Here is a 12,500-nt window from a genome sequence, read left to right as displayed (position 1 = left end):
AATATTGACAAAAGGCGAATTACAGTGAAAAACCCCATCTTTCCTAGTGCGTGTTTCAGATGGTTTCGGTTTTTCTCCTATGTATTCGTTCAGACTTTGGAGAGAGGCTTATTTCTCTGTCTATATATGGTATCGATGCGGCGACGTAGAAATTAGTGGTATTTTGAGATGCGGGAGCTTCCAAAGGGCCTGGGTTGTCCATCAGTCACTCCCTAATGATTTCCGGGTGACGGGCCCTGAAGCTCCGGTATCTAGTTTCTTTTTTACTTGATAATGGGTGACTGAAATATTTGTGAGTGATTATATTAACCCTATGAGAGAGAGAGAGAGAGAGAGAGAGAGAGAGAGAGAGAGAGAGAGAGAGAGAGAGAGTGTTAAAACATATACACACACCCAACCTTTATATTACCAGTGTTACTCTCTTTAAGAAATATAAGAGAGAGAGAGAGAGAGAGAGAGAGAGTGTTAAAACATATACACACACCCAACCTTTATATTACCAGTGTTACTCTCTTTAAGAAATATAAGAGAGAGAGAGAGAGAGAGAGAAAGAGAGGTCTGTGTACTTACCAAATTGTGAGAAATACATTGAAAGAGATAACGTTGAGCCAAAGGAAGGCGGCCAGGTACCAGAAGTGCATCATGACACCTGAAAATTAACACATAGCACGTTAACACACTAGAGAAACTAATATCTAACACATACTGAGGCCTTAACACACTAGGAAGGCTAATATTTATCACACAGTAAGGATGTAACACGAGAAACATTGATACTTAATACAGACTTTGAGCATAACACATATACCACATCCACACAGACACATGACATATTAACACACTACATACACTAATATCTAATGCACACACACAGACACACACACACACACACACACACACACACACACACACACACACACACACACACACATTATCTATATATAACTATCCAAAATTGAAAGAAGTCCAAAGTCAAAACCACATACCTATAATAATGCAAGCTGTCATGGAAAGCAGGTGCGTGGCCATCTGCACAACAACGGTGGAGACCTGAGCAATGCACAGCGCCGAAATACTGCACATGAGACACCTCCCTAACAAGTCCCTCAACTCCACCACCAGGCAGTAGACCAGCAGCGTAAGAGCCAGGAAGATTGCCGAGATGATGAGGCCAACGGGATACAAGGTTTGGTATACCACACGATCAAAGCTGGTTTCTACCTGTGGGTGTATATGTAAGAGCGGTTGTTGTGGTGATGGGGTGGAAGCATAAGTGCGGTTGTTGTGGTGATGGGGTGGAAGCATAAGAGTGGTTGTTGTGGTGATGGGGTGGATGCGTAAGAGCGGTTGTTGTGGTGATGGGGTGGATGAATAAGAGCGGTTGTTGTGGTGATGGGGTGGATGCGTAAGAACGGTTGTTGTCGTGATGGGGTGGATGAATAAGAGCGGTTGTTGTGGTGATGGGGTGGATGTATAAGTGCGGTTGTTGTGGTGATGGGGTGGATGCGTAAAAACGGTTGTTGTGGTGATGCTAGTGATGAGCTACACTGTTTTGTGATCTTGAAAATATTACTAAGTTCTTACACACATATATATACAAAATGTTTCATAAATTGCTCTAAAAATGAAGACAAATACACCAAGTAGCAGTGAATTATAAACAAAAAAATGCCTTTGTGCTGATACTATGCAGCATGGGGGGCTTCATAGCACCTCTTCCTTAGCTATTTATTTTTTCTTAGCACCTTGACATCATTCTGTATTTTATTTACATCACTTTGATATCGACCTACCTTGCATCAATAACATACAAGGGGATATTAACGTGTAATGTATGGAATGAATTGCTGAGGAAGAGGTGTTATGATATCTCCAATCTCTCTCTCTCTCTCTCTCTCTCTCTCTCTCTCTCTCTCACACACACACACACACACACACATACATACACCCACACACCCACACACACCATTAACACTACCCATGTATCCACACTGTTAAAGTTCTCATGTCTCCCATTTCTCCCCCCCCCTTCTCTCTCTCTCTCTCTCTCTCTCTCTCTCTCTCTCTCTCTCTCTCTCTCTCTCTCTCTCACCATGTCGGGGAAGCAGACAATAGCACCCATCACTCCTTCGTTGTTAAGAAGACAAAACTGCTCAGTGGAGTATTTCCTTCCTCCCTTCACTCTCTGCAGCTGTCCTGTTGTGAAGAAAGGGGTTTTGAATTAATTTAAGGTCTTTTTGTAATAATCTATTGTTTTGGGTATGTAGTGGTGGTGGTGGTGGTGGTAGAATAAGTAGTAGTAGTGGTGGTGGTGGTGGTGGTAGAATTAGTAGTGGTGGTGGTGGTGGTGGTGGTGGTAGAATAAGTAGTAGTAGTGGTGGTGGTGGTGGTGGAATTAGTAGTAGTAGTAGTGGTGGTGGTGGTAGTGGTGGTAGAATAAGTAGTAGTGGTGGTGGTGGTAGATTTAGTAGTAGTGGTGGTGGTGGTGGTGGTGGTGGTGGTGGTAGAATTTGTAGTAGTGGTGGTGGTGGTAGAATTAGTAGTAGTGGTGATGGTGGTGGTGGTAGAAATAGTAGTAGAGGTAGTAGTAGTAGTAGTAGTAGGAGGAGGAGGAGGAGGAGGTGAAGGAAGAGGGATGGAGTGGTAGTGGTGGTGGTGATGGTAGTAGTAGTAGTAGTAGTATAGGAAGAGGGAGAGGAGGAGGATTGTTGTTGTTGTTGTTGTAGTAGCCCCAGGTTCATTTGAAACGTGAACCCAGTGGACTGCAGACCAAAGTTACCCTTCTTCCACCATCCTCTTTTGGGGGTTAGGAAGGGAGTTGAGGATCTTTTGGGAGTTAATGAGGGAGATGAGGGTCTTTGGGGAGTTAGGGAGTTGAGGGTCTTTGGAGGAATAGGTAGGGAGTTGGGGTCTTTTGGGGGGGTTAGGGAGGGAGTTGAAGGTCTTTTGGGGGGTTGAGGAGTGAGTTGAGGGTCGTTTGTATAACCAGGGAGTGGGGCCACCCTGTTTTATCAGTGCCATCACTTGAAGGCGTCCCTCTCCACCCCAAACTAACTTGCAACCTCGCTCAGTTAGCAGATTTTCTCTAATTTCTAGCGGTTAGCCTATTTCACGTAACATATCCTTTTCTAACTCACTTCTGGTGCTATTTTAACGAACTTGTATTGTTTTAATTAAGTTATTGCCTGGGTAAGTAATTTTGTAAGTTATTTTTATTTAACAATCCTATTTTAACTAATTTCTAGCCTGTCTCATTGAATTTGTAACTTATTTTAACTATCCTGCAGCATACTCTAATTAATTTGAACTGCTTAACTAACTTCTACCTTATTCTGCTTAACTTAGCATGACTTAACGAATTTGTTGCCTGTTTCAACTAACTTCAAGCCAATTTCCATTAACTTCAGCTTCTTTACCCAACTTCTGACCTATTTTAATTAACTTTTGTCCAGATTTAGTCCTATGCCATTTTTCCCTATTTCGTGTTGAATGTTCGCGTCATCAAGCAATTAGCAACAAAATATTAGCAGGATTTTTACCTATACAGGGGGGTCATAAAGTCTCATTACTCCCCGGGGATTCATTCTGGTGCAAAGATGGAAAATATAATACATAATTACAGATGACAAATACAGTACACACCTACACATACACTGAACAACTGAGGCTTGGTATTTTATGAGTGTACCAGTGTGTGTATATCACAGTTAAAAACTGTATTGCACTTTATTTTAGCTGTATTCTAAGTGGCTTTGGATATTTCTTAACCCGTCTTCATTAGCGATTTGTTCTGCATATTGCAGTTCAGTATCGTCTTGTATGTCATCAGTGCAAACCATGTTGATTGTGAAATGATAAAATTAACACTCAAGATAATGCTAAGGCTTGATATGCAAAATAAGTCGCTAAGAAAAAGGTGCTACGAAGCGACTTACTGTCCTTGTCACACAAGTAATGTGACTGGCATAAGCAGAACATGGTCTTCACCCTACAACCTAATTTAACTAATATTTTAATGCATTTTAATTCATTTCTGTCAGTTTCAATAAATTTCTTGAATACTGTGAATCATTATTAGTCTGTTGCCTCGTGCATAATCCTGAAATACGCGAACATGTGGAATTCAGATCAAAATAATCCTTGTTGATGCAGCTTTACGGTGAAGATTGCGAGTTGTGAATGGATTCCCTCGATGCCAAGTCAACAATTTTGTTAACGGATTTCGATATATTACTATCTGTGTAGCATAAAAATTGATGGATAATATGAAATACATACCTACCTTTATGATGGGCACAGATTTTGGCATTTTTCCAGAGATGTATGGAGTTTTGCCTACGCTGCGTTTTGTAATTTGGCACATCTGGAGGGATTTAAAAACAAGTGACAATCGCGCGGAGCTGTAAACAAACACAAGGGTAGCAAGTCGGGGTGAACGTGCCCTTTAAATGGTGTTTCTGCCGGTATGAAACGATATAGCAAGACTGATATCAATGACTATGGTGAGTAAGACTACAGTAAAGTGAAAACAAGATAAGTCGTGGCCGTAGATAATATACTCAATGGAGAAAGCAAGACTAAGAATCGGGTAAGAGATAAAAAAAACGTCTATCAGGTACCGTGTACTTTAAGCCTCTCGCCTGCTGTTTATTTCCATCTATTATCGTCATGGTTTGAATCAGTAGCGTACAGGAGGATGCTGAGGTGCAGTGTGCAGAGTAAATCGCTATGGTGTTACAGAATATCCAAGGGCACATAGAAATCGAACCTGAGATTGAAGTTGGCTGGAGATAAAAGTGCCAAAGACTACAGTGAAGAGAAAATAAGATGCAGTGAATCTAGATAAATGAACTGAACGAAATATGGTACTGACTGGAGTAGGAGGTAAGCGTCATCTTGTTCCGTGTATAAGATAGACAACGGTGACTAAGATTCCTAAGATAACAGTGATTATGAAGGGAATATATGGCAGACATTGGCCAGATATTAGTGCAAGGAAACCCCAGTTGTAAATGAGGCAGACATTGGCCGGAAAATAGTGCAAGGAAGCCCCAGTAGCAAGATATTAATAGGAAAATGGAAAACTTACCATCTGGGAGGAGGTAGAAAGCGTCATCCGGCTCAGTGTCCGGCTGCAGACTATAGGAACTGCAGTTTGGAAAGCCGACCTGCACCTCATAAGCAAATTGATACTCTACTGGCCGCCCATCCTGTAAGTAGAAACACTTATTTACATATTTGTTAATTTTTTTTTCCTTCCTCTGAGAAAAAAAAAAAATCAGTCATTCCCTGTTGTAATTCTACTTTTTCCTCCCACTAACTTGGCCCATTTTTCGTACTTTCTTTTGTAGCTTCTTTCATGTAGCTCAAGTGGCAGGATAAGACAGTCCTGCAGTCCAACATTCTTTTAATGGCACTTCATGATGAGCATCATATTCTAGTGCTAACCTTTGTATTCAAGATGGAGAGGTGGAAATTTTAGTCCAAACTAGAGTAAAAAGGTGGTTTATTTTAGTAGAACTAGACACAGGAATATTTTTTGCACTTTTTTTGTCCTTCAAGTTAAAAAAAGATCTTATTAAGTAAATGCACGGTTTAGTTTAAGTAGCAAAAAGACCCTACCAATTCTTGCAGTTTGTTTTCCATATTATTCTGGTTATTTTTGTGGTGGCAAACGCTTGCTTCATGGTGATTTGGTTTCCATGTTGTTTTTATCCTTGTTTTATTATGCGTAATGGGGACCAGTTATTAAATGCTAGATTTACTGAAATTCATTTGCTTTCCCATATCCACGGGTTGGTTAAGGGTAGGTTACGTTAGGACAGGTCAGGTTAGGTTAGGTTAGGTCAGGTTAGGTTAGGTTAAGGCTGAGTTAGGTTAGGTTATGGGTATGTTGGTTACTAGGTTAAGGTTAAGGTAGGTTGGTTAATGGTAGGTTAATTTACGCTGCGGTATTATTATTATTATTATTATTTTTTTTTTTTTGGTTAGGTTAGGTTACATTATTTCATTATATTTGCTTTGTTTACGTTAGGTTAGGTAAGGCTAGATTATAATTATGCAAGGTTAGGCTAGTAACAATAAATAATGCTTAGTTTGAGTGGGTTTTAGAAAGTCTGACATTAGCTATAAAATAAACACTCGTCACAGTTGGTAGTGAACAATGATAAAAACCACAGGAAAACGAAGTTGATAAAAATCACAGGAAAATGAAATCAGCAAGAATCAATCATTTACCACACCAGATTTTTAGAAAAAAAAAAGTACGGTATATAGAAAAGAAGTAGTAAGAAGAATTAAATTGATGTTATTTCTGCTGCTTATACTAAACCGTATTATTTTTTTATGCAAGGAAGAAGGAACCAAAGGCTAGATGCCCAAAAACATGTTCCCTTAAAAAAAAATGAGCCAAATTCAAGATAACTGTCTTTATAACCATAACTAAAATTTGACCCTATTACTGAGAAAATACGAGGGGCAGTACTCCCGAGGTGGATGGAAAGCTGATGACAGGGAGTGCTGGAGCTCCCGTTTCATCAGCCCTCAGGACTAGTTCCTGACCATTCCCCTTTGCTGAACTTTTTCAGTGTCTCAGTTACACAGAGAGTAGGCCAGCATGCTCTCCAGTACAAATTTCTCTATCTATCTTCACCAAACTACATGCACAGTACACACTACACTTCCTATTCAAAATTAACCAAAAATGGCGTTGATTCACCCAGCCTCGGAGTCCCCAGGGGGGGGACCATAAATGCCCCCGCCATCTGCCCCTCTCCCGGTGACGACTCGAGGTGCCTGGAACCACTGTCTGACTCTCTTCTTCTTCATTTCTGCAACATTCGCGGGCCTTTCATCTAACTTTCGCTCTGTTGAGCACCACCTCTCCTCCTCTAAACCTCACCTTCTTTTTCTAACGGAGACTCAGCTGTCTGAGGCAACTGACAGCAAACCCTTTTCTGTATCCTCCTACTTTCTCTATACTCATTTCAAAGCCAAAGGTGGCTGTTGTGTATACATACGCAACGACTTATCTTGCTCTCGTGTTCCTGAACTTGATTCTTCTGAATTCTCCACTCTCTGGCTTCGGCTTTCCTGTCATTCTCTGACTAAATATATCTGTGCTGTTTACTTATCCCCTAATTCTACTGACTATCAAAAATTCTTCTTTGACTATCTTACTTCTACGATGGAACACATTCTGTCCATTTCTCCTTTCTCTGAAATCTCCATTCTTGGAGATTTCAATGTTCACCACCACCTTTGGCTCTCCTCTCCTTTCACGGGATCCACCTGGTGAACAAGCCTACATCTTTTCTATCCTTAATGACCTAGAGCAGCTTGTACAGCACCCTACCCGTATCCCTGACTGCCTTGGAGAGAGCTCCAACATACTTGACCTCTTCCTCACAACTAATCCTTCTGCTTACTCTGTTAATCTTTTCTCTCCGTTGGGCTCCTCCGATCACAACCTTATTACCTTAACCTGTCCTATCGCTCCCAGTACGGCCTGCGGACCCTCCAGGGAAACGTCGTCTCTGGCATTTTGGAGCTGCGGACTGGGAGGCCCTCAGGCAGTACTTCTTTGATTTTCCCTGGAATGATTATTGCTTCCATGGCCGTGAGCCATCTGAGTGTGCCTTGCGCATTACGGAGGTTATTCTCTCGGGCATGGAAGCATACATTCCTTTCTCATATCCTTTGACTAACGCAAGAAAGCCTTGGTTTAATCACGCTTGTTCTAATGCTGTCCGCAACAAGGAGAAGGCCTACAAAAGGTGCCGGAGCCAACCCACCCCTGAATCACATAATCTTTACGTTTCTGCCCGGAATCACGTGCTAAGTCTGTTCTTCGCTCTACTAAAAATAATTTCATCCATACTAAATGCTCTCAACTCTCCAACTCGAATTCTTCTCGCTCCTTCTGGCACCTTGCCAAAAATCTTTCTAACAACTTTACCTCATCATCCTTCCTCCTCTTTCTACTCTGATGGTTCTGTAGCTGTTTCTTCTACTGATAAAGCAGATCTCTTCGCACAGACTTTCTCCTCCAATTCCACCTTAGACGATTCCGGTGCTGTTCCTCCATCACTTCCCCCTCTGACTTCCTCATGGCTGACATTAAAATTTCTTCAGTTGATGTATTTTCTGCCATTACTGGCCTCAGTACTAACAAGGCATATGGGCCTGATGGAGTCCCTCCTGTTGTTCTCAAAAACTGTGCTTCTGTGCTTACACCCTGCCTAGGCAAACTATTTCGCCTTTGTCTGTCAACTTGTACCCTTTCCTTCTTGCTGGAAGTTTGCTTTCATTCAGCCAGTCCCAAAGAAGGGTGACCACTCCCAACCCTCCAACTATCGTCCAATTGCTTTAACGTCCTGTATTTCAAAAGTTTTCGAGTCAATTCTTAATAAAAAATTTTTAAGGCATCTTTCCTATCACAACCTTCTTTCCGATCGTCAGTATGGGTTCCGTCAGGGACGCTCCACTGGCGATCTTCTCACCTACCTTTCAGACTCCTGGTCATCCTCCTTTCGGGACTTTGGCGAAAGCTTTGCCATTGCACTTGACATCTCAAAGGCTTTCGATCGAGTCTGGCATAAATCTTTAATTTCCAAACTGCCCTCCTACGGTTTCTATCCTTCTATCTGTGCCTTCATCGCTAGCTTCCTTTCTGGTCGTTCTATAGCCGCTGTCGTAGACGGCCATCGTTCTTCTCCTAGATCTATCAACAGTGGTGTTCCTCAGGGCTCTGTCCTATCACCAACTCTCTTCCTTTTATTCATCAATGATCTTCTAAGCTGTACATCTAACCCTATCCACTCATACGCTGATGACTCCACCCTTCATCTTTCCATTCGGTTCCCGCAACGCCCATCTCAACAGTTACTTCAAGAAACAAGGGATGAGGCTATGGCACACCTAATGTCTGACTTGGCTCATATCTCTGACTGGGGTAAAAAATAATATGGTTGTCTTTAATGCATCTAAGACTCAGTTCTTACACCTATCAACCCGACAAAATCTTCCACAGGTATACCCACTAATGTTTAATAATATTCAGATTAATCCTGCATCATCCTTGAACATGCTTGGGGTTTCATTTACTCGGGACTTATCTTGGAAAGATCATATTACATCTCTTGTAAAATCTGCTTCCAAGAGATTGGGTGTGCTAAGCCGACTCCGCTCTTTCTTTACCCCTGCACAATTGTTGACTCTGTACAGGGTTTGATCCGCCCTGTGTGGAGTACAACTCTCATGTGTGGGAGGCTCCCCACATACAGCTCTTCTCAATAGGGTGGAGTCAAAGGCTTTTCGTCTCATTAACTCTCCTCCTCTTACTGACTCCCTTCAACCTCTGTCTCTTCGCCGCACTGTTGCATCTTTATCTCTTTTCTATCGCTACTTTAATGGTCACTGCTCCTCTGAACTGTCTGCTTGCATTCCTCCACCTCTACGACGGGCGCGTAGCACCCGTCTGGCAGCAAACTCTCATCCCTTTTCTGTCCAACTCTCTAATGCAAGAGTTAACCGTTACTCCCAGTCTTTCATTTATGCAACAGGTCAGCTCTGGAACTGTCTCCCTCTGTCTGTATTTCCTCCTGCCTATGATCTCCAGTCTTTCAAACGTAGTGTGTCCAGGCATCTCAAAATGATCGGATCTTGAATTTGGCTCTCTATTGTATTTTGTTTTTCTCTTGGAGGGAACTGTTACTGCGGGCTCATGGCCTTTGGTTCCTTCTTCCTCGCATAAAAAAAAAAAAAAAAAAAATATATATATCTTTCTCCTTTTACGCTGTACCGGGTGATATTTCGTGTGTTGCAGGTACGGCTCAGTTCACGTTATCGGTATCTATCCCGCATCATTTGTTACTACTCCCTCTGTCTTGTTATAGCACAGTATTCAAGATGGACGGTTCAGTCAGCTTTATCATTTTCTTTTTAATGCTAGAAAGAAGGAACCAAAGGCCAGGAGCCCTCAAATTGTTCCCTCCAAAGAAAAACAAAAACAAGATAACAGAGAGCCAAATTCAAGATCCATTCATCTGTTTCTACTCCCTCTGTCTTATAGCACAGTATTCAAGATGGGCGGTTCAATTAATGTTATCAGTGTGGATCTTTTATCATCTGTTTCTACTCCCACTGCCTTGTTGTAACAGTATTCAAGATGGATAGATGGCAATTTTACACGTAGTTAAAATGAACAGAGTTTAGGTCTTATAATTAATAAAAATCTTAAGGTATGACAGGGAATGATCGTAATTCTCTCTCTCTCTCTCTCTCTCTCTCTCTCTCTCTCTCTCTCTCTCTCTCTCTCTCTATCTATCTATCTATCTATCTATCTCAGCAAAGTATTTTAGTTACCAAAGGAACATTGTGTCAATTTATTTTGTAATTCCCGTGGTAGTATTCCAAGCGGCTTTGAGATCTTTCGTAACACCTCTTCCTTAGCGATTTATTCTGCACATAACACCTCAGTATCTCCTTGTATGTTCTTGATTCAAGCTTAATCGACATTAAAAGGATAAAAATAGCACACACACACACACACACACACAAATGTCAAGGTGTAATATCCGAATAAATCGCAAAAGAGAAGGTGTTGCGAGGGAAAAATTTATAGATTACGCAAGAGGTTCAGTGGGAGGCAGGTGTAATGTTTATATAATAGTTACCGGTGTAGCTATAGAAAACTGAATTCTTATTTTTGATGGGAAACTTTATAATTCTGTACTGTGCTCAACCACTGTCATCCATACTTGCTACCTCATGTCGATTTTTTTTTTTTTTTCAACCATATCCTTACTGAAACTTCCAAATGACTTAACTTCATATTCCGTGTTGTGTTGATTTATTTATTTATTTATTTTTTTACTAATTTTCTGACCTTTAACACCAAAAACTTATTTCGTGATGGATTTTTCTTGTTATTACTGGGTGCTTCTGGCTTATAAATTTCTTATAATGTCCTCATTCACCTGCAGTTCAGATGAGTGTAAATATATGTCGTAGTGATGAATAGGTGTATATGTATGTGAAGTTTGTGTTGCCTGTGTGTATGGGGTTTGTGAAGTTTCTGTGTTTGTAATTAGTGATTTTATGATGTATGTGTGAAGTTTGTATGGCTGTATTTGGCATTGCTTTCCTCCTTGCTAGACTATACGGGTGTGATGACTACCGTTTTTACTGTAACTTGGCCTCTAAGTGCCATATCTTCGTCTTGAATGCTGATTTATTGCAATAGGGTAGCTGTAGAGTATGATGCTAGTAACAAAAAAGTGCTGAAGAGGACATAGAGCTGTAGTACCGTCTTTTTCTGCCACTGAGCAATGTGAATTAAGCTGCAAAACGACAGAAATCTAGGCCAAGTTAGTGTAAAAGGAGTATAATTTTTTATCAGCCTACCACTCCATATGACTTATTTTATCAGTCTACAAGTCCATATGACTTACTGTTGATGGAAACGAATATCCGGTGAATGGTATGTTTTTTTTTTTTTTTTTTTTTTTTTCGGGGTGAAGATGCTCTTGACAGGTTGGTGATGATTGGCTGATTGCAACATTACTTCCTAATCTCTTTACTCGTTAGCATTATTAATTGACAACATATATCTGAGGGGGAAATTTGGGTTAGGAAATATTATTCGGACATGTTGCATTCAGCCAGTCATCACCAACCTGTCAAGTGCATCTTTGCCTCATTAAAAAGAAAAAAAAGGATCCCACCGTCACATTGCAGGGTGTGTTGTAAGGGCAACTCAAGTAGCTCATTTTTATTCTCATCTTATTATCGGATGGTTTTATTCAGCTTTGGAGAGCACCCTAGCAATGGGGAGGTTAAGGAAGGCTGTGTCTTATCCTTCCAGCTTGAAAAATATCCCCTAAGCTGAGTAAAATCGTCTGGAAGTACTCAGAAGACACAAAAGACGTCCCTATTCAGTCTCTCTAACTACTTACCTCATAATAGGTGATATCAGGTGGATGGTGTGTAGGTGTAGGGTTGAATCCCGTATAGGACATGTTAAACACCATCTATATTACACCCAACAATACAAACACCATTATATAGAACTGAGTGTATCTTGGGTTCGTATTCTCGTAGGCTAAGGAAGCTTCCTAACACCTCTTCCTTACCGATTAATTTTTTGATTCGGTAAGTTAATATCAGTTTGTATATTATTTATGATGAATGTGCTGGTATTTGAATGATTTGAATAACACAGAGGGTAGTAAGGACCAGAAGTAAAATAAGTCGGTTGAGAATAAATGTTAGGGAGCTCACACTACATACCCCATAATGGAAGGTGATGTCAGGTGGGTGGTGTGTAGGTTCGCATCCCATACAGGACATTTGAAACACTATCCACTCCACAAAACACAAACACCATCATACAAGACTGCTGAGTGTGTCCTGAAGCCTGAGAGTGTTAATTAATCACCTGATCCACAGTACATACCTTATAATGGAAGGTGTTGTCAGGTGGATGGTGTGTAGGTTCG

General features: G+C 41.0%; 1 protein-coding gene across 1 annotated transcript in view; it reads right to left on the bottom strand.

The window, feature by feature from the left end:
* LOC145416275 (G-protein coupled receptor Mth2-like) overlaps positions 1-12,500 on the bottom strand; it is a 132,045-nt gene that overhangs the window by 19,997 nt on the left and 99,548 nt on the right. Inside the window, exons 7-10 of the mRNA XM_080285272.1 lie at positions 5,090-5,210; positions 2,076-2,196; positions 987-1,213; positions 571-649 (exon numbers count right to left, since the gene is read on the bottom strand). Coding sequence (XP_080141398.1) covers positions 571-649; positions 987-1,213; positions 2,076-2,196; positions 5,090-5,210 — 548 coding nt within the window. The remainder of the gene's footprint in view (positions 1-570; positions 650-986; positions 1,214-2,075; positions 2,197-5,089; positions 5,211-12,500) is intronic.

This window comes from Coenobita brevimanus, chromosome 105 (genome assembly GCF_032717465.1).
Source record: "Coenobita brevimanus isolate Jiangsu-jjx chromosome 105, ASM3271746v2, whole genome shotgun sequence".
NCBI classification, from domain to species: domain Eukaryota; kingdom Metazoa; phylum Arthropoda; class Malacostraca; order Decapoda; family Coenobitidae; genus Coenobita; species Coenobita brevimanus.
This window is presented reverse-complemented; position numbering and strand designations above follow the sequence as displayed.